Source organism: Sitophilus oryzae, unplaced genomic scaffold (genome assembly GCF_002938485.1).
Source record: "Sitophilus oryzae breed Bouriz unplaced genomic scaffold, Soryzae_2.0 scaffold_1167_pilon_pilon, whole genome shotgun sequence".
NCBI lineage: Eukaryota > Metazoa > Arthropoda > Insecta > Coleoptera > Curculionidae > Sitophilus > Sitophilus oryzae.
Window position 1 is genome coordinate 1,524,641 of NW_022145801.1, and position 22,882 is coordinate 1,547,522.

Here is a 22,882-nt window from a genome sequence, read left to right on the forward strand (position 1 = left end):
CGCACCCGGTATTATGGATCTGGACCTATATTATGGATCTGATCTAATTTTTTTTTTAAATTCAATCATTTTATAAATAATTACTGCAGTACTTTTTTATCCATAACATTTTTATGTTAGGTACTTGTGATATAATAAAGTTTAGCCAGAGAGAGGATACCGGCAATGACAGTTATCGTCTGTCATTTTAATTCACAGGAAAATTGATATTTCGAAAAAAATGACCGACGTTTCAGGAGGATTATCCCCCCCCCCGTCGTCGGGGGGGGGGGGGTATAATATAAAAAAATATGTTTAAAATATCTAAACACAACTATTCAAGAAGACGGGCAGGAACACTTATTTAGTTTTTTTAACCGATACGTCTATTATAAACCGTTGATGTTCTGTTAAAATCATTATTTTAACAGTCTAAGTCGATAATATTGTAATTTTGGGTCACTCTATATTAACAAAAACATTGGAAGGATATGTCACATCGAAAAATTTTATATGAAAATCCGCCCTTATTCTTTAACAACCAAAACCTCTTGAATTTTTCGGACCTATTCATTTATACCTATTATTATATTATTAAAGGTTTCAATTATATTATTATTATTGTTTCATCTAAAGAAATATTGAAAAAAAACTGGTGCATATAAAATTTCGATATGCACTTAAGCGTCTGCACTAGATTGACCTACTTTCGAAAATTTATTATAGAACTACTTAAAAACTATCAAAACTTTTAGTAAGTGTGCTAACGAACGGGTATTTTTAGAAAAAAAGGCGAAGACAAAGCCCAAATTAACTCTGACAGGACAGAAGACAGATTGTACAAATTAATTAAAATAACATTAGAGTTTGATGGATATATACAGGGAGATTGGGGCAAACGCAGATATACCGGGTGTTTCTCAAAAGTGGCTCACCCCTATAACTTTTTTATGAGATGAATGAGGATTGACTGACGTATACAGTTGTTTCCGATCACATCCTGTTTCACCGGAAATTACTACAACTTTTGATTTTTAAATGACACTCTGAATATCATATTGAGAGTGTCATTTTCTATCGAATAATGAAAAAAAATGCCGAGGGTGCCATAAAAATCCAAAGTTGTAGTTATCTCCAGTAAAACAGGAAGTGACCGAAAACAATTGACTACGTCAATCAATCCTAAATTATGTCATATACTAATATACAAAATCTCGTTTTTTTATGTGAAAAAATAAAAAAGTTATAGGGGTGAGCCACTTTTGAGAAACACCCGGTATATTTTGTAGTATTCTGAATTAGATATTTTTGGCACTTACTTTATTACTTTAACACAAGTAACTTCGTACTAGAATTATCTTTGCTTGCGTTCAATTATTCTATGTTATTATGCTCTCTTATTAAGCTCCATATTTACTATGCCCTGAAGCGGTTCGTCAATGCGTCTCGTAATCTCAGATTGGGTGATGGGTCAATTTTATGCGTCGATTTGATGCGCCAATACGTGTCGATGCTCTGCGTTGTGTGGCGGTGTGGCGGAATGTCGGTTATTGGGCAAACTATCAAAGAAAAATCACGAACATAATAGACGAATTTCCAAAATTTGCACAAACGAACCGGATCGACGAACTGCATTCCACTCGTTATGCGTCCATAGACAACGCGTTGTGAGGATGGGGCTCTAATTCTTTGAGATCTTTTGTAACTAACAAAACTATAACAAGCACTTGAAACTTTTGAACATATTCATTTTTGCCTAAAAATAATTATAATATCTATTCAACAATAATCGAAATAGAAATGTTTAAAGAAATAAAAATTCAATCATTAAATAGTAGATTAGATTAAATTCTTCTATGTGACTATCGGCCTGTTCCACTGTGATATTTTCAGATCTATTGTGGTCCTCTTCTGATCGTTAGATTATATTCTCCCGTTCTCCATTTTTCACAAAATCTAGCAACTTGGAGACTGAATACTCCATATAGCTTTTTGTCAATGGCCTATTGTTGCCTAGTATACAGAGCACATTTGCCAGGCTATCGCACCGACATAAAATGTGTTCTATCGTTTCTTCTTCAGGTTGACAGAACCTGCACATGGCTTTGTTAGATGCATATTCAGCTTACAATGCCCTGTTAGTAGAACGCATATAGAACTACCAGTAACTGGTAACTACAGCTTTGACTGTCTTTGCTTATCAGGTCTGCCGTGAATTTTGGCGAATGTTCTACCACAGATTATACAGATTATAATCTTTGTTTTTTCTTTATTGTTTTTCGTGGTTCCAATTTTCAGAATCGGGCACTAGTTAGGTGACTAGTTTGCGCACATAGCACGCCCACTTATGGCCATGGGGCGGGCACTCCTGCGATTTGACAGGTCTTTATTTTTAGTACATTCACGCGCCACGGATTGTGCTGTTGTCGCTTCCAGACATCAGCTGGTCAGCCCCACTCCCCAAACTGTCGATCGGACACAATTTTCGCGTCGCACGTGGTCGTGGTCAGTTGTCAGTTTGTGTTTTGCTTTTCGTGTTGTTCGTTTCGTTACTGTAGTGGTGTGATTCGGTGTTTTTTTAGCATAAATTCCCAATATATTTTTTCAAAATGGTATTCTGTTATGGTGTTCCTGGCTGTAGAAATACTGGCAAAGATGTGAAAACACATTGCCTACCAAAATACTCTGAGGTAAGAATCTACCTTTAATTTTTATGTTATTATATCTTAATTCAGTCCATTTCAGTTAAAAGTTTGTCTTAGAATCTCATTTTAAAAATATTAAATTCTACTAAAGTGTAGTTTTTCCATTATTTTGTTTTAGTAAATATTCTATATTCTGTTATTTTATACTAGGTACTTAAAAATTTTTTTTTATTGTTTTTATAGATGAGAAGAATGTGGTGCCAAGCAGTAAATCGACTTGATTTGGTAGATATTTTGTTTATATTTTTTATTTAATTCTAAATAAAATAATATAAAAGTAATCTCTGTTTTTTATTAACATATAATTTTACATTAAATGCATATCTTGAATAATTCAAAACAATAAAGTAGGTTGCAAACTATTTATTTTTGATGAAATAGTAATCAAAACAATAGTTGCAACTTGCTTTATAGTTTTGAATTATTTAAGATATGTATTTAAAAATAAATTGTAAAATTATTCCGATTTGAATATATCGGCAAATGAAGCTTAGTACCCGCACGCTCCACGAGCGTCGCTGCAAAACATGTTTTGGCGGGAGGGCGAGAGTCGCCAATCTAAATTAGTTCTGTTATCTGTGCTTATGGCCTAAAATTGTGCACAGCGCCTGACCGGCACATTTATTAGAGAGATATCGGAAAACCGAATAGCGTCATCCAATATTTACGCGTAACTTATCATGGTTACGATATGCGCGAGTCAATTTTCAACGCAACACCCGCTAATAACGTTACAGCCTCACGTAATTTGCGGATCAATTACATCAAGCGCTCTTTCTAAATAACCTCTGATAACGTTTAAAATTGCTTAAATGGGCATGTGCGGGTATTTGACAACCGGAGCCGGCCGGCGAGATCTTTTATTTTAGGTTATGTTTGAATTGTTTTGAATTTTTGCTTTAGTTTTATTAGGTAATTTGATATTTAAGTAGCTGGGATTAGCTTTAATTAAATAAATATGACCCAAAATATGGATTTCACCTCTTCCAATACTAATGAACCTATAAAGAGTCTTAGGTTTACAGCAGATGACGACTTAGCCCTTCTAAGAGAATTTGTTGCTTGTTGCCCTAAACCCACTGGCAGACGTTGAACAATAAAGCCCTGGAAATAAGCACTTTAGCCCTTTAGTTTTAAAATACCTAGTAAAACAAAACAATTTCAAAGTTTCAAATTCAAAGTTAGGTTAAGTTTAAATAGCGGACGCGACGCGATCAAAATTCTTTCCGATCCGATAACTATAAATGAAGAGAGTTAATACCGCCTCACGTAAAGGAAATAACACCTGGCCTTATTAACATCCATGCACGCTATTCGGTTTAGCGATATCTCTCTATTACGCTGTTTATTGTTATTTTACGCGAGTTTATTTTTGCGCACAGGAAATTTGACTCGTTTGCACATCGTCATAAAAACAATTTTCGTACCACGAATTAGGGACAAGATTTTTATCTGTATACTTATAGGATACCTAATCTGTGGTTCTACTAAGAACTTTTTCGCCTGTCTCTGCCCTGTAGGCATGTCCGTACTTCGTGGTACCGGATACCGGTATTGAAATCTTAGGACCGAACATCCCTACTGCCCTGTTGAATTTCACCACCATTCTAGATATTTGTTGGGAACCCACCGTTTTGTGGCCTTTCTTGTGACTGCTTGTGTCTGCTTTGCAGCACCGGCGCCACAGAAAGATTCTGAGCATATAAATGGCATTGATAAGCCTTGTTTGGTCATTTTGTCTTTTTGTTGCCCTTGTGACCCTCGTGCCCTGTTAGCCAGTCTAACGAAAAGTTTCGTCCATAGAGCACTGGCTTTTGGCCGGCTAATTTCGCGGCAGATCTTATTGCTTTGTGAACCTGCGCCATTTAGTGTCCATTAACAACCGCTTGCAGGAAGTGGGAATGTTATTTGGCATCGTGGAGTTATTCTGCAGCTATCCCCTATCTTCTTCTTATCACGCCCTCTCCTGCCGAAGCTTGGCGATCCAAATGGCAATTGTGGAAACTGCAGCTCGAAAGATTTCCGCAGACGGGCGTTCAAACCATCTCCTTAAATCTTTTAGCTATGAGTTCTGGCGTCTTCCTGTTGATCTTTTCCCTTGCACTTTGCCCTCTATTATGAGGCGCAGTATTTCGTATCTATCACCTCTCATCACATGACCCAGGTATTGCATTTTTCTTTCCTTGATGGTGTTCAGTATCTCTTTTTGTTTCTGCATGCGCTGGAGCACTTCATCGTTGGTGACCATAGACTTAAAATAAAATATAGACTACACTATTTACATCTCAACGCGGACAAACAACCTTTTTTGTACACATGTTTACTTCTGGGTACAGTCGACCGAGCCTTCCTCATCCAGCCTATGTTGTCACGTCTTTAATATTATCAATATTTTTTTTCTTGTTATACACATATATTGAGATATTAATACTACAGTTTAATAAAGTAGGTTTTAATATTCCATAGATGTATTAAATAGTCCTTATACTACTAAATTATAAGTCGGATACTGTTTAATAAGGATAAGTTCTTTACAATATGACAACACCGATTAGAGGCGAGGGAGCCTATTCATTCATTTATTACCTTGTAGTACGTGTCGCACGTGTGCTGTAAAGCTTTGTTGCCGCTATCTCCCCGGCTGTATTAACGCATTTTCTTAGCTTGTAGTCCTTAAGTGTTTATTTTATTGACTTTTTCTGTTTAAAAAATATAAAATATGGTTCGCCAGTGCCAAATTTGCAAGAAATTTGACTTAAATAATCCATTTAAGTCTTGAAACGACTTTTTGACCGGTAGGCAACTCTCAATTTACCCATTGGCAGTCAGTGGCGTTGTTGTAGAAAGGCGCTTATTTAGATAATATTTTAGTAAAATGTAAAATCTGAATTTTTCTTTTACATTACATTATTTACTTACTTACATTGTAACAAAATCATAATTATAACCCTGTTAATAATTAATAATGTTTTTATTAAAAATATATTCCGGTTTATTCTAAAATTATCTTCAGAATCTAAAATAACATACAAGAATTTTAAAATGATATTACATTATGAAACAATATTTTTTAATATACCGGGTCGTCTCAAAAGTGGCTCAACCCTATAACATGTTTTATTTTTTCAGATAAAAAAAATGATTTTTATATTAGTAGGTATATGACATAAATTAGGATTTATTGACGTATTCAATTGTTTTTGGTCTCTTCCTGTTTCACCGAAATGATTACATCTTTTGATTTTTAAAGGCACCCTCGGTATATTGCTACTTTATTCGATAAAAAATGACTTCGAATAGAATGACATATCATATGTCAACTTTTGACATTATCGCTTAAAAACAAATCCTATTTTAAATTTCAATCCAGGGTGCCATGGTGTTGTTAAAAACACTAAGTTTTAACCAAGGAGCCTTGGAAAATAGTTTTGATCGTCTAATAGGTTTCGTGTCTTGTCTAGGCCGGTTAAAAGATGTACAAATCGTATTTTTAATCATACATATGTCAATTTTTTCAAATGGAACAAGGGTGACTCATTAGCATATTTGGAAAAAGTATTTTTTTATGAATATATTGATACCACACACTTGGTATTTCGAGTCAAATTGTCGTTATGAACCGCGTGTTACAATTACAATTAAACCATATGCGAAAATGTCAAAAGTTGACATATGATATGTCATTCTATACAGAGTGTCATTTTCTATCAAATAAAGTAGAAGTATACCGAGGGTGCCGTTTAAAAATTAAAAGTTATAGTCATTTCCGGTGAAACAGGAAGTGACCAAAAACAATTGAATGCGTCAATCAATCCTAATTTATTTCATATACTAACATACTAAATCTTGTTTTTTTTATTTGAAAATATAAAAAAATTATGGGGATGAGCCACTTTTTTGAGACGCACCGGTATAATAAAGACAGTACCGAGTTATAAATGTAGTTTTTATTTTATCCACTTCCTATCACCTTCCTTGCTTTAATGGAACAGATTTATGTTTTCTCTAATTTACATAATAAGACATCACTTAACCAGAAAAAAAATTACAACAATCATATTTTTTTTTCTCTCCCTGTTGCCGATTCTATTATATCTGTGGAATAGATCCTGTTTTGATTAATATTAGGGGTTGTAAATGTTTGACTAAAATTAATAATTTATTATTAATTTCAAAAATTACCTAATTTCGATTATAAAATTTCTTCTATAACGTGTATTTTATTATTTTTATCCTTTTGGACTCTAAATTGTTTTTTCTAAACTTTTATTTAAAAATCTTAATAAAATATAAAAAGTTTAAATACGATATATTTTTAATTTAATTATAGCTTCATTAAAATAAAAAAATTACCCGGCTATGATACGGAGAGTTCAGGTGTACTTGAGAAACGAAAGACAGTGTTGTGTTTCTCGGCAGAGTCGTCAGGGAACGACCGTTACGACAGACACAACCTATCTATCGCTCGTGTCGCACTCGTTATAACCTAAAACAATAACACAACAATAACAAGACAGTGTCTGACCGCATGTTCCAGCTATTTATGAATGAGATGCTCAGTCTATATTTTATTTTAAGTCTATGTTGGTGACCCTTTGTACCCATGAGATTCGCAGCATCCGTCTGTACACATACATTTCGAAAGCTTCTATTCTCTTTTCGGTCTGTGAATTTAGTGTCCAGATTTCACCTCACATCCATAGAGTAACACAGAGAAGACTATTCCCTATTATGCCTTTTTATTAGCTAGTGATAATGTTCATATTAAACAGATATAAAAATGTACTACTCACGTTCATGAAATTAATCGCCTCTCTTGAAGTATATTTTCAACAAAATTGAAAACCGTTTAAAAAAAATGCTACAATTTTCAAAATATATAAATGTTTACAAGGTTGTTATGATTAAAATCGATGTTTTAATAATTTTCTTGAATTGTGCTAAAACAATCTACAACCTTTATTGGAAATTTAGAAATGAGCTGAGCAAGGTAGATTAAAAACGTTCGGAACCCCATTACATAATTTTTGACAGATACGTCTATTCAATCGTTGACAAAATGTATCAGTACAAAAAATTCGGTGATTCTCTACTGATTATTTTATTTAACATAGAACTTTAATAGAAGTATGTGTATAGTGAATAATAATGTACAATTGCTTTTCCAGAGCGCGATCGAGACTATATCGGATTCGCCACTCTGCCCGACCAAGTGCATCGAAAATCCGTCAAACGCGGCTTTGAGTTCACGCTGATGGTTGTGGGCGAATCGGGCTTAGGGAAATCCACTCTGATCAATAGTTTATTCCTAGAAGACCTGTACAAGAATAGAAAAGTTCCGGATGTTAGCGAAAGAATACACAAAACGACCACTGTCGAGAAAAAGACGATGGAAATCGAAGAAAGAGGAGTTAGAGTAAGGTAGGTAAATTTCTCATATCAAAGAACTGCTAGACTCCAATTTTCATACAAATATTGACGTTACTTCAGAAATTATTTGGAAAAAATCGAAATAAAAATGAAACTTCTACACCCTGTATCTCCGAAACTCAGCATTTTAGGACATACATTTATAAGCTATATACATATATAATAAATATAACTTTTTTGCTAATTTTTATCTGCAAAATATGCTGCCGAAGTTTCCGGAATACAGTTCGGGCCACCCTGTATAACAGAGTGATCCGCCTCATTTTCGTTTCAGGGAAAAGACCTGTGCAATATCAACAGCGATTCTTTCGAATATCTGAAGCAGAATTTTCTGATTTTCCAAAAATTTTCTCGCCAAAATTCGCCTTCGTTTACAAAAAAAAAGTCGCCGACCTGCATTTGTTACTTTCCTTTTTTGATATCGCTCTTTCAAACGAATTTCCATAAAAAAATTGTTAATAATAAATGAATAGAAAAATACAGGTATTCAGCGTGTCTGTAAAATCCTTTTGTAAAATCACATTAAAAATGGATCAAAATATACAAAAAACATGTGTCATCTCTCGTGAGGAAATTCCTCACTTAAAAATAAGATTTATTTTTCATATCAACATAGGTCCCATTCTGCTTTGTTTCGTAGCTACAGGGTGTTAAAATCTTAATATTTTTTCCATTTATTGTATTTTTCTTACAGTTACTTTTAGCGTTTCGAATGAAATTTTAGAGTAAAAGTTCCTATAAAAGCGACATATTTTAAAGCTAAAAACATGTCGGCATATTCACCAGGGACGCGCAGATGGGTTATCACTGGAATATTTTTCTAAAAAAAGCATGTACGCCACTGAGTTTTTTTTCTCTTGTTAGCTAAAAAATAGTAGTGTAAGCAGCTTAATGCCGATTAAAAATTGCCTCTTGAGTTTGTCAATTTCAGCCATCTTGATGAGATAAACGCAATTTTATTAATTTGTCTTGATCCAAGTCTAATAGCAACCTTTATAAAAAATTGTAATATGTAAGATTTTTTTTTGTTTACTTTCTTTATAAAATAATAAACAATCTAAACAACTAACAAAACCATAACTCGTGACAGGATACTTAAAATGTTTTAAAGTATTATATTGTCAGGAAAACAAATATATAATAAATCACAGACTCACCAAATAATCCCTGAAGCATTGACCCTGAGCGGAGGCGTACTTTAATACCTGTCACAATTAAAAGTAAGGATAACTGTCCAGTTCATAATTCCGACCCACTTAACTGCTATGTGCCGATATTGTTTTGCCCTAACTACCTATTATTTATTTCCTATTTATCTTACTAGATGGACTAATTTATCTCTGTCTCTCTCAATACAAGATTTACCAACATATCTATGCAAATGCACTGCTTGGCCTTCCGCCCACGCACCCCCTGATGGCGCGGACTCCAGAGTAATCAGCCGCACGGGCAACAGAATAAACACAACATATCGATCCCGAGATTCGAGGACCCTGGGGGCCTGTTCCCGCCGCTGAAGACCCGGAGGTACCGTCCCAGACATAATAATAATGTCCGTTGTCACACGGCGTACGGAATCCCAGATCCCTGCCGTGTGCGACGTTGCGACATTACGAGGATTCGCGTCCCTGCTACTATGACATTACGGGATCCCAGATCCTGCCAAGCAACATTAACGGGCCTATCCTTGCGCTTCCTCAAGCTAAGCAGTACTAACTCTACTGAGAACAGAAATTCACTAATCCACCTAAAGCTTACGTGGCTATCATATTAACTAATTAGGTACTTTATAAAAGAACTATCCAATCTCTCTCTCTCTCTTGATTACAAATTTACTTATCTCATCAAATACTAACGTACTGTCTTGCCCCCGTCCACGCCCCCCCGTGGCACGGTCTAGACGAACCAGAAGACCCGGATACAGCGGCTGAATCTCTCGGGGTCCCGCTCCCGCATCTGGTTACGCCCAGAGGCACAATATAAAAACCGGTGATAACCAGGATTTTACTCCCTACACCGTTGCGACATTACGAGGAATCGCGTCCCTGCTACTATGACATTACGGGATCCCAGATCCTGCCAAGCAACATTAACGGGCCTATCCTTGCGCTCCTCCTGACTAGACAGCACCGACTCTACAGAGTAAAGAGATTCAATAGCCTATCTAAACAAAGCTCACGTAGCTGCCGCATCGGTATACCGCCGCATTATTTAATTACTAACCCTATCTAACTTTCATATTCTATATTTTGACCTAGCATGTATACGGCGCAGTTATTTAATGTAATATTTAATAATATGTGTACGCAAATGATATCTAACAAAACGTATCAATATATTTATCAAAATATTCATGATCTAATTAATTAATAAACTACGACACTTAGTGAGATGTACTCACCCTGCTTTCTGCTTATATCACTGCACTAACTAACTAATTAACTTTACTTTAACTGACACACTATTCACGCCACCGCACTCAATACTGTACTGTGCGTCGGAATATGTGTATTTTTCTACATTAGGTAATATTCTCAAACTTTCTTTTCGAAACAGAATTGTTTCGACCAATCATCGTTCGATTTTGAACGCTTTTCTAGGAATACTTTTACCCCTAAATCGGAGCGCAGGACGCCCATAAAATCAGATATGGCGTGACATGCTTGAGACGCAGAAATACTTAGCAGGCACAAACTCTTAATATGTGTCGTTTTAAAACCTATGTTAAAAGAAATATTATTGGGAAAATATACTCACGTTATAAATATCATTTGCAAAAGTTTTAAATAAGTACACATTGATTTCTTACCAAAAAACATGAAAAAAATTTCCTATTAACGTGGGTATGGAAAAGCACAGTTTTAGAGTTACAGGATATTAAAACATTTTAAAATGAGGTTTTTGTAATTATCTTAAAATACCATTATTTTTTTGTTTGAAATTGCTGTAGATTAGACATAGTAATAATAACTAATAGTAATAATATATTTAATAATAAATTAGGTAAAATATATAATTTAATTATCATTTATTATATTAATTAATTATAATTTTATTTTTAATTTAATTTTATTAATTATGATTAATAAAATTGCGTTTATCTCATCAAGGAGTCCGAATTCGACAAAATACAATTTTTTATTTTTTAATACACTTTGTAGAGAAGCTTCCACATCCACCTCCTTTTTTTTAGGTCTCTTTTTTTGTTGCGATTTTTGTAATCATTGATCATAATTTTCCACAACCAGCAAGGACATATAGACAACGTCTATAAACTGTATTAAAAACTCTTCATTTAAATACCGTAGGTCCATATTGGTTAATTTTTTTGAAAAAGTTACAAACTTAAATAGCATCAACCATACAAATGGTACAACAATAAATGTTACATGTACACGTGCACAAATGTGAAAGACTGGCGATTAAAAAGTAACGGCGCACACATTATCCGTTTTCACGAGCATGGATGAACCGACGATTAAGATTTCAAGCAAAGGCAGAAATTTTCACCGACGGTGATGATATCCGTGTTGTGCCACAGACTATCAGTTTTAATCGTCGTTGGCGATTAAAAATGACAAAAAAGAAGGTAGTCTGTAGGGTCCTTAAGTTTTTTAAATATGATTTATTGTTGGCAGAAACCTTTCTACGGCCGAAAAATCAACTGCAATTAAATTTAGTTGTTGATTATAACGATATGCTCTTTACACTTACGAATCACTATTGATAAATAACGTTGATTATCTTGCAGATTAACCATCATCGACACCCCGGGCTTCGGCGATGCGGTAAACTGCGAAGATAGCTGGAAGGTGTGCACAAATTACATCGACGAACAGTTTCGCCAATATTTCACAGACGAAAGCGGCTTGAACCGAAGAAACATCCAAGATAATCGAGTTCACTGTTGTTTATACTTCATTCCTCCCTGGGGCCACAGGTGAGTAAGACATTTTAATCACGAATCTTAGACATGTTAATAAATGTACTGTCTATTATTTATATTTATATGATTATTTTTGTATTTTTAATTATCGCTGAGAAGGCAAGCATGTTTGTTTTTATTTTTAAAATAAGTTAGAATTTGATAGAAAATTTCACACCTCTACTTTTCAACCAATAACATGCTTTAATGTTGACTAGTTACCATGGCAACTGAAAAAATTTCCGGAAATTTTTTCGAGGCGCCACGAAACTTTAGTGGAAATTTTTTGACAGTTGAAAAGGTAAACATAAGATCTACAATCATAATGTGAATGAACTACAATGTCTATATATTGAAATATTACCCATTTGAGTTTTAGCATTTGATGTAACTAATTAAAAATATAATAATATTTGTTAATATTATTAACAAATTGAAATTATTTTAAAATGTCATGTTGGATTAATATATTTTTTTCAAATTTAGGTGTGAAATTTTCTTATCGAATACCACGCAAGCTTAAATTATTCCTGGAAATTTTCTTTCGGGCACGAATATTAGGAAAATTATCCCTCGTCTTCGACTCGGGATAATTTTCAAAATATTCGTGCCCTCAAAAAAATTTCCGAAAATAATTTAAGCTCTTGTGATATTATAAGTGAAAATTGACATTTTTAACACGCCTCACCTGTAAACACGGTTCCGAAAAGCCCTATACCGGGTGCGTCTCAAAAGTGGCTCACCCCTATACCTTTTTTAATTTTTAAGATAAAAAAACGAGATTTGGTATGTTAATATATGACATAAATTAGGATTGATTGACGTACACAATTCTTTTTGGCCACTTCCTGTTCACAGTTCAAAAATATTGCTGCCAATATAGAGCACAATATAAACACATTTTTAAATTAAAGTTATACATTTTTAAACTAAAGTTATATATTTTTAATGGAATGGTATATATTTTTAGCTGAATAGATTTCCCATTAAATTGCCGATTTAAAATTACCATAGTGTCATATTCTATACCACTTTTGAAATATGAACTAAATTTGCATTTTCTTATTTAAGGTTATCTCATAATTATATAATCTAAAATGTTTGATGCGAGGGGTATCTTACTATTGGAATTACCTGTACATTTTCTTGGCAGTCGTTGGTATCAGTTCGACTGTATAGGCAGTCTTCTTGGCAGTCATCGGTAGTCGCGTCGTCGCGTGGGAGTAAAATTATATTTTCGCAGTACAGGGTATCCCGTTTTAGTTGAAATCATCGATCACGGTATATCCGTTATTAGTGATGATAGAAGGGTGCGGTTTGCACCAACCTGTCCCACAACAACAAAAACTTCCGTTTTTGTCAAACGGAAGATGCTGTAAACAAAATTTTTGTAGCCCTCTTCGTTTCTGAGCTACTGGGTCTCTTTGAAAATGTTGCAATTTGGGACACTTCCCGTATCTCTGTTACTGTGAATGGTATCGAGAATGTGACAACTGTTTATTGTAGAACTTTGTACGTAGAATACAGTGGCGTAGTATGTCTACGAAAAGAATATTTTTGAAGAAATGAACTATAGTTATATGTTTTTTTTTTAATAGAATACCTTGTATATTTATAAATGATATGATCTGGCTTGCTATAAGCTTCTCAAAAATATTTTAAGTAAACTTAAAATACACACCACTTTATACAGGGTGGTCCGAACTGTATTCCGGAAACTTGGGCAGCAAGATAAATTGTATTCTACAGATAAAAATAAGTAAAAAAGTTCCTATAAAGATATGTCCTAAAACGCTTCGTTTCGGAAATACAGGGTGTAGAAGTTTCATTTTTATTTCGATTTTTTCCAAATAATTTCTGAAGCAACGTCAATATTTGGATGAAAATTGCCATTTGGGAGGTTTTTGGCATGAGAAATTTGATTTTGATGTCAATGTGACTCCCATTTGTAGAGGGCGCCATCTACATGTGTTTAACTGTTTTGAAGAGTAATAACTTTTCGTCCGTACCTGTATAAAAGTACTGAGTGAAAAAATATATATTTCCGTAACTTTTTACGTAAAAAATGTCTCTTGGTAAAAATCGCTACGAGTAACCGTTCAAGATATTTAGAATGGAAATAGTCAATGTCATGTCATTAAGAACAAAAAATAAACACGTTGAGTAGATAGTTATTTGACTGAAATAATAAATTCAGGAAAATTTTATTTTTTTAACTTAATCATAAATTTTTCTGCAAAAAATGACGATAAAACAGTTTCTCTTAAACTTTTAGGACAAAAACATTTCAAATTTATGATTTCAGTCTAATAACTATTTAGTCAACAAATATCTCGAAAACCATTACTCGTAGCGATTTTTACCAAGAGACCTTTTTCACGTGGAAAACGTCGTAAATGTATATTTTTTTTACGCAGTAGTTTTATACAGGTACCGACGAAAACTTATTACCATGGCTTCAAACCAGTTAAAAAATATGTAGGTGGCGCCCTTTACTAGTAGGAGTCATATTGACATCAAAATCAAATTTCTCATGTCAAAAAACTCCAAGACACCAATTTTCATCCAAAAATTGACTTAACTTTCAGAAATGATTTGGAAAAAATCGAAATAAAAATGACATTTCTACACCCTGTATCTCCCAAACTAAGCATTTAAGGGCATACATTTATACGAAATTTTTTACTTATTTTTATCTGCAGAATATGCCGCCGAAGTTTCCGGAACACAGTTCGGACCACCCTGTATATTTTCACTATTTATGTGATATTAATGGAATGAGTCTGTAACCATAAACCTCTGATCTAGACTTTTTCGGAAAGCTAGATCACAATGTAACGAGTCTGAAAACGTTATTTTACTACATTTTTTTGATTAATACTAATATTAAAATGTTACAATAAAAGAGTAGTCTAAAATCAAATGTAAGAGTACTATCTGTGGTAATATCTAATAATAATCTAAGATACTATTTTTTGGAAGTACTAATTTTTAATTTGCTATGTACAATATTGACTAAAAACTAATCAAATTATGCACTGAATTTCACCTAACGCGATTAAGCAGTTCCCAGATTATTTTACCAAGGTGTAATGACACCGTCTTCAGCGAATGACACCAACCTCCTAAGGTTTCGGAGCTACTTGTCGCTATTTAGGTTAATACCGTTACCGCTTCTAAGCCACTTAACAAGATTTATAGTTTATAAATAGCCTAAACAGATTAAAAACTGATTTAGATATCACTGTCTTTGTTGACATAACGTTAAAAGTACTAATAGTGATATTTAGAACATTTTTAATTATAATATTAAGTATATAGAGGGTGTTCCTTAATGACAATGCTAATGTTTAAGGGGGTGGACCTGGGGGAAAGGTTCTTGGGCATATTCTAACAAAAAATCATATTAATGTATGTCCTAAACATCTTAACTTTTCGAAACAAAAGGAACTCTTTTTCACAATAACTCTGATCTTTTTATACTGGGTGCGTCTCAAAAGTGGGTCACCCCTATAACTTTTTTTATTTTTTCATATAAGAAAACGAGATTTGGTCTGTTAGTATATGACATAAATTACTCGATAAATTAGGATTGAATGACGTATTCAATTGATTTTGGTCACTTCCTGTTTCACCGTAAATGATTACAACTTTTGATTTTTAAATGGCACCCTCGTTTTTTTTACTTTTTTCAATAGAAAATGACTCTCTGAATAGAATGACATATATGCAACTTTTTACATTTTCTCATATGATTTATTTGTAAATGTAACATGCGGTTCATAACGACAATTTGACTCTAAATACCAAGTGTTGTGGTACCAAATTATTCGTACAAAAATGCCTTTTCCTAATACGCTAATGAGCCACCCTTGTTCCATTTGAAAAAATTGGTAGGCAGTTCTTTTACTTTTAAAGTAAAGGAATTTTTTCAATTTTTTTTATCTCAAAAACTGCGACTTTGATTTTGATGTTATTACAAATTTTGTTGCAAATATTATTCCTAATCTTAAATTGAAAACCGCGTTTCGCTAGCTACTGTAATTTTGGAGTTACGATTTTTGAAAATTTGTAACCCCCTCCCATACCCCCTTACCAACCCCCCACCCAACCAAAAACTAATGGCCAGATTCTCGGGTGCCAGAGTATTTTTGTGCCAAATTTGGTTAAAATCGGTTTAGCGGTTTTTGAGTTATCGTGTTACAGACGGACAGACGGACAGACAGACAGACATGAAAATATTTTTTTTTTATTTAAGTCATCTATGATCCAAATAACTCATTTTGAGTGAAATTAAAAAAACTTTTTTTTTGCCGATCTTAATAGCCTACCATAATGTGGGCATCTTTTAACCGGCCAAGACCAGAAACGAAAAACATTAGATGATCAAATCTATTTTTCTAAGGCTCCTTGATTCAAAATTAGTGTTTTTAACACAGCCATGGCACTCTAGACTAAAATTTAAAATACGATTTTTTTTTAAAGCGAAAATGTCAAAAGTTGACATATGATATGTCATTCTATTCAGAGTGTCATTTTCTATCGAATAAAGTAAGAAATGACCGAGGGTACCATTAAAAAATCAAAAATTGTAGTAATTTTCGGTGGAACAGAAAGTGACCAAAAACAATTGAACACGTCAATCAATCGTTATTTATGTCATATACTAACACACCACATCTCGTTTTTTTTTATCTGAAAAAATAAAAAAGTTATAGGGGTGAGCCACTTTTGAGATGTACCCGGTAGATATCTTTATGAATTTCAATTTTAATTCGGAACTTTGAATAAGAAGACTAAGGAAGGAGCATAATGCTAACCATGTATTCATGCATGGTGGGCGGAAAAAGCACCATAAAAGCACTCTAGGGTGGGGATCCTTGACAGTTCTGTTTGGCGATTCATTTGACACATTTGAATTTTATTTGAAATTTTGTGGATTTGTCAGTCTTTACGCAGCTTATTTTATGTTATTTATTATTTATTCTACTACTGATAGTTGTACAAAGCTAGTAAATCTAGATGGAAATTGTGGCAGAACTTAAATTAACAGTGACACTATCGCGATTTATCGAAAAAGACTCTAAAATAGTTGGTTGTGTAGCGCGCGGTAAATCTCGGCAAAAATTGAGTGAAATAATGGAACAACTTTTCGCTAGTAAGTGACTATATAATATACATACGTGTAGTAAACCGATCATTTATGAAATTCACTTAAATTAACTAAATTATATATTTTTCTTGCATTTTAGCTTTTATTTATTACTTGTCAAACATTAGATGTCAAAGAATTTAGATACGTTAATTTGACTTACCTGCTTCAGTAGCGTATCGGATGTTTATGTTAATAAATACTTATTATAACTTATCTATTTTTATTAGAATTATATATTTTTATAACAATTTTAATAACTACCAACATTTATGCACAACGTAAAATAAAACAACAAATTATTGAGTCTACCGCACGTCTACCCTACATCATAGTTTTACATTTTTTAAATAAAATTAGAACGACACTGATAAACCGGAATTTAAGTCGGCCATATTTGAGGCCCATCGCGGTGTACCTAAGATTTTTGATATGCTCCTTCCTTAGTCTTCTTATTCAAAGATTCGGAACAAAATTTAGTGAACTCTAAAATATATGAAAATGTTTTGTCCGTATTCAGTCCGTCAATGCAGAATATAAAATGTGAAATACTCATATACTATAATAGACCAATTGAAGTAAAAAATGCATTAAATGATAACGCTAAAATGTAACTGGCGTGTTTCTAATGTTACAGTTGAGAACATCAGTTATTTAATTAATAAAATTAATAAACGGTACTGTGGCGAGTTTAATTTAGTTAGCAGAGCATAAAGAATAACATTTTACTTAATTTATGTTATTTTTCTGTTGTTACTTTTGCCGCCCAGCGCGTAGTGCGTGACTATACTTAATTAGTCTCTGAAGCCGCTGTATAATTAATTTGTTAAGCTTGTATAGCAACTTTTGTGCCTAATTTTGACCTATTATTGATATTTTTCGTTTAAAAATATACAATATGACCAAGCATTCCGAATTTCTTTCAGTCTTTATAAAATAAAAGTGGGCAATAGTAACTGATAGTAACGCACATTTAAAAAATCAAAGATATGCATGATGATTAAATATTTTTTATATTAAAGTTGTAACGTTGATTGAAAGAATTGGAAAGATACGCAACCTATAATGGGCAAATTCGTGACAAGGCTCATTTGATTTCCCCTTACGTCTTATAGTTCAGTCATTGGGGATCAAAAAAGGAGCCTGCTTGGAAAAAAGTCCGGAAGTTTTGAAATTTTGCAGGTTTATAGGTTTTGGGGTCCCTAAATTAAAATCCATAAAATGCACATTTCTAGACTTGCCGCTGGCGCCGCCATTTTGCCAAAATGGCGCACAAAATCGGTTGTTTGTAAGTATCTCGAAAACTATGCGTTTTTCGCAAAAAATTGAGGAAAGCAAAATTAAAGAGAATAACATTTCCTATAAAAAAGGTTCTATAAAAATTTTCGCTAAAGTTAACCGTTTAGGCCCAAAATCTCTGGAAATTTTCAATTTTGCGTAGAATATGATACCTATATGTATTATGTATAGTCGATTTTCTGAAATCAAATGTCGATTAGGGTTCACTAAAACTAGTTTTAGTTTAGTTTCTTCAATTTTGTCATGAAACACTGGCGTATCATTAATTCGCTCATTAATTTATGAATAATTAATTGTCGTGCTGGACAGCATTTATTGCAAACTTACCACCAGGTTCATCATTGGTCTGGTTGTACCAAAGATGCCGAAGAATGGGGTTGGAAGAAAACAAAAACAGGCATTACTCCAGTCACAATGTTGACAGATCCAGCTCCAAAATCCCTATTGGTATTTTTATTCTGTAAATGCAAAACCAAAAACTGTGGTAAAGCCTGCAGATGCAGAAAAACAGGATTAAAATGTTCAATGATTTGTGCATACTGCAATGGGAAATCCTGTGACAACGTTACTGAAGTGTCACTCGACGAATCCGATGAAGAGGAGTTGGACTTGCCTGTAGATATCCCTCATTGAATTGAGTGACCACCCTGATGAGCCCAGTATGGCAGACACGATCGACTTTGACATCAATGAGCCAGGTCCGTCGGGTTTGTGCAGATAAGTTAAAGTTTGTAATTTACCTAGTGGAGTAGGCCTCCGGGGAGACCACGTTAAAAAAACGCGCCATGTACTTTACTTCTTGGGTGGTGTGGGAAACAAGTAACAAGTACACATTTTCAATAATTAAAATTAATTATTAATTAATTAATGAGCGAATTAATGATACGCCACTGCTTCATGACAAAATTGAAGAAACTAAACTAAAACTCGTTTTAGTGAACCCTAACCGACATTTGATTTCGGAAAATCGACTATACATATAGGTATCATATTTTACGCAAAATTGAAAAATTTCCAGAGATTTTGGGCCTAAACGGTTGACTTTAGCAAAAATGTTCATAGAACATTTTTTATAGAAAATTTTATTCTCTTTAATTTTGCTCTCATTGCAAATACCGATTTTGGGCGCCATCTTGGCAAGATGGCGGCGCCGGCGGCAAGTCTGGTAATGTGCATTTTATGGATTTTAGTTAGGGACCCCAAAATCTATAAACCTGCAAAATTTCAAAACTTCCGGACTTTTTTCCAAGTAAAAATCTCCAATGACTGAACTATTAAGTAAAGAAAAAGTAAAGCAAAGATTTCAAGTTAACGTCTCCTTTTTGCTGCCAGGGCTAATCTGGACGGGGTCTACTTTGTTTACGCGGATTCCGAACCTCGGTCCTCGGCCATATCATGGTCAATGGCCTACCGACTTGGCAACTGTCTAAATCGACTCTTACTCACTGTATACTATTTCTTTGGATTTTCTGCACGTGTGCTAAAACTACACTAAAACACTATATCTTATAGAAAATAAAATATTGTGCCTTGAATTTGAGGGATTTCATCTGAAAAATTATTAATTTGGAAGAAAACCGGCAACAAGCGGCAGAAAATAATAATATTTCCGTGCAGTCTTCTGGTCGCAACGACCAACGGACGGCCAGGACGTTAGTGTGCGCTATATCATTTGACTTAATGGTTTTAGAGGTAGGTGCGACCTGGTCGTCAGTGTGTTCGAGCCCTAAGGTACTTGACGGTTGACGGTACAGTATTCTTTGTCCGCTGCCCTGTAAACGACTATCAGTGCACAGCTCGTAGCGGCGCAAAGCTAATACTAAATCTCGGACAGATTTTGTGCCACGAAATCGCCCATAAGGTTGCGCTTGTAATTTTTTAAGTAGACAACATACAGAGTGTATATTTTTCCGTCACAATGTATTTTCTTGGCATATACAGGGTGGGTCAAAACTTTATAGAGTAGATTCTCAATAATCCGAACTAATAAAGACAAGACGAGTTTGGATTAAAAAAATGTTCAGACTATCGAGGGTGGATTAAAAATCATGCTTATTTACTTTAACTTTCCAGGAATAAATTTGATATTAATAACAGTTATTTGATAATTGATTATTTTTTTTTAAATAATAATTATACCTCGTAGTTTTACCTTTCACGATTCGGATTACAGAACATTTCGAACTAGCGGGATCGAGATTAGCTATTATTCGAATTAACAAGAGCCCACTGTATACTGTTTTTTTTTTAAATGGGACATTCTGTATTTTTTGAAAAATCCCTTGATTGTACAGACATTGTAAGATTCTTTTATTGTTTTTTTTTTATTACAGTTTACGCCAAATGGACCTAGAAATGCTCAAGAGACTACATCGTAAAGTAAACATAGTACTGGTTATTGCCAAAGCGGACACATTAACTACCTCCGAAGTTGATAAGCTAAAGAAAAATATATTGCATGATATTAAGGAGCACGAAATACAGGTAAGGTTTAATTAAATATTAGATTCTGTGCAATTTTAATTAATCGTTTCAAATCTTGGAAAAACGATAAGTCATGAAACACCGCAGACACGATTTTTGAATCCCCGATTATCAATATACCGCATATCCAATATTTCAAAAATATAATTTTACCGGTGTTTGGCTTTGTATCATGGGTTTTTCATATTTAGCCGGGACCAGACTTTTGCCTAACCCGGTATCATATACAGGGCGTCTTAAATAAAAGCAAATATTTTCAGGGCTGGTAGATTTCGGTAAAAGAAGCATATTTTCTTCTTACCGTTTTTCAAATAAGTCCGAAATAACCGAGATATTTTACTTTGAAAATTTTTAAAAAATTGACTTTTTGCTTAAATTTTGAGAACCACTGGATCTTTTCTGGATTTTCTTTCTTGTAAATTTAATCTACTACATAATATGTTGCGATATTATAACAATATTATGTTTTTTAACTAAAAATTCTTAACTAGAAATTGGAATTAAAAAATGTTTTTTAATTCCAAAAATTTTTCAAAAAATTTCAAATTTTTTTTTTCGCGAAAAGAATCTCAGATGTGTTTCTGGGGTCAAAATATACTACCGTGAAGTGGGGTGACTTTGCCCAATTCTGAACTTTAAATCGTGTTTATTTCAAAAATTGTTGTATTTTCTCAAATGCGCATGGTCTATGCTATAAGTGGTAATAAGGATAACACAACAATAATACGCTTTTTTGTTTATTAAACAAATATATATAAAAAAGTAAAAAACTGGATGGGCAAAGTTAGTTGCTTATATGGGGTGTCTTTGCCCTCTTCCTTATTCTTATTGATAGACCAAAGCCACCCCATTTAAAAGCATAATTACGTAAAATATGCTTCATCACCCTCAATATTATAACGAACTTCTGCATAATACTTACCTCAATATAACGTGGTTAGGTATTGCAGCCACGTAGAAGTTTGAAACGCACAAAATAGGCTTTAAAAACAGATTTGGCTTCACAGCACTGTAAATGCTACATCGCAACTGACGGCAAGCGTTTAGCGACGTTCCGAGACGTGGGGCGCCTCCACCCATAATTTACCGATAACACATAACGCGTTCTTTTCAAGTAGTGGCTACGGCTACGTCTAACATATTTTCGGACGGAATTTGGCAAAGTCACCCCAAGAGGCAAAGTCACCCCATTTCACGGTACCTCTAAAATATTTGCATTTATTTAGAATTTAGAACTCATCCCTATATAACCTTTTAAAAGTATTTTTATTTTCTTTCTAGATGTACGAATTTCCGGAATGTGACAGCGATGAAGATGAAGAATTTAAACAGCAGGATCGCGAACTAAAAGCCAGTGTACCTTTTGCAGTAGTTGGTAGCAACACCATTTTGGAAGTGGCGGGAAGAAAAATCAGAGGAAGACAGTATCCTTGGGGTGTAGTCGATGGTAAGTAATTATATTAAGTATTTTTTTTTGTCCACAATAACATATTTTTACGCGTTTGTATTTTTACCAGTAACTTATTTTGCGCAGTTTATAAATTCCGTATTAGATATAGGAAAAGGTTTATATAAACAATACATCAAACCAAATAAACATTTAGTGACGTGATTAAGCTTGACCGGCACAACGTTGCCCAATTTAAATATTTTCTTTTAATCAAAATATTTTAGGAAAATAAATTAACTATAAATATATAAACATTTATTATTTTAAATCAACAAAACTCCTTTCCTTAACAGCACTTAAGGCACCTAAAGGGCCATTACTACCGCTTTCCCCTTCAAAATATTCTAATAAAGTTGCGATGAGTTTTTTACGGCTATTAAGCTATCTTGTACACTTCGCACTAAAAGAGGTTCTTAAAAGAACAATGTGCGACTGCAAGGTCTGCTAGTAAACATTTT

The 22,882-nt window shown here is 33.8% G+C and overlaps 1 protein-coding gene across 3 annotated transcripts in view; it reads left to right on the forward strand.

The window, feature by feature from the left end:
* LOC115888435 (septin-2) overlaps positions 1–22,882 on the forward strand; it is a 61,141-nt gene that overhangs the window by 27,541 nt on the left and 10,718 nt on the right. For all 3 annotated transcript variants that reach the window (XM_030908190.1, XM_030908182.1, XM_030908186.1), the window contains exons 2-5: positions 7,853–8,105; positions 11,866–12,054; positions 20,824–20,974; positions 22,256–22,421. In XM_030908190.1, coding sequence (XP_030764050.1) covers positions 7,853–8,105; positions 11,866–12,054; positions 20,824–20,974; positions 22,256–22,421 — 759 coding nt within the window. The remainder of the gene's footprint in view (positions 1–7,852; positions 8,106–11,865; positions 12,055–20,823; positions 20,975–22,255; positions 22,422–22,882) is intronic.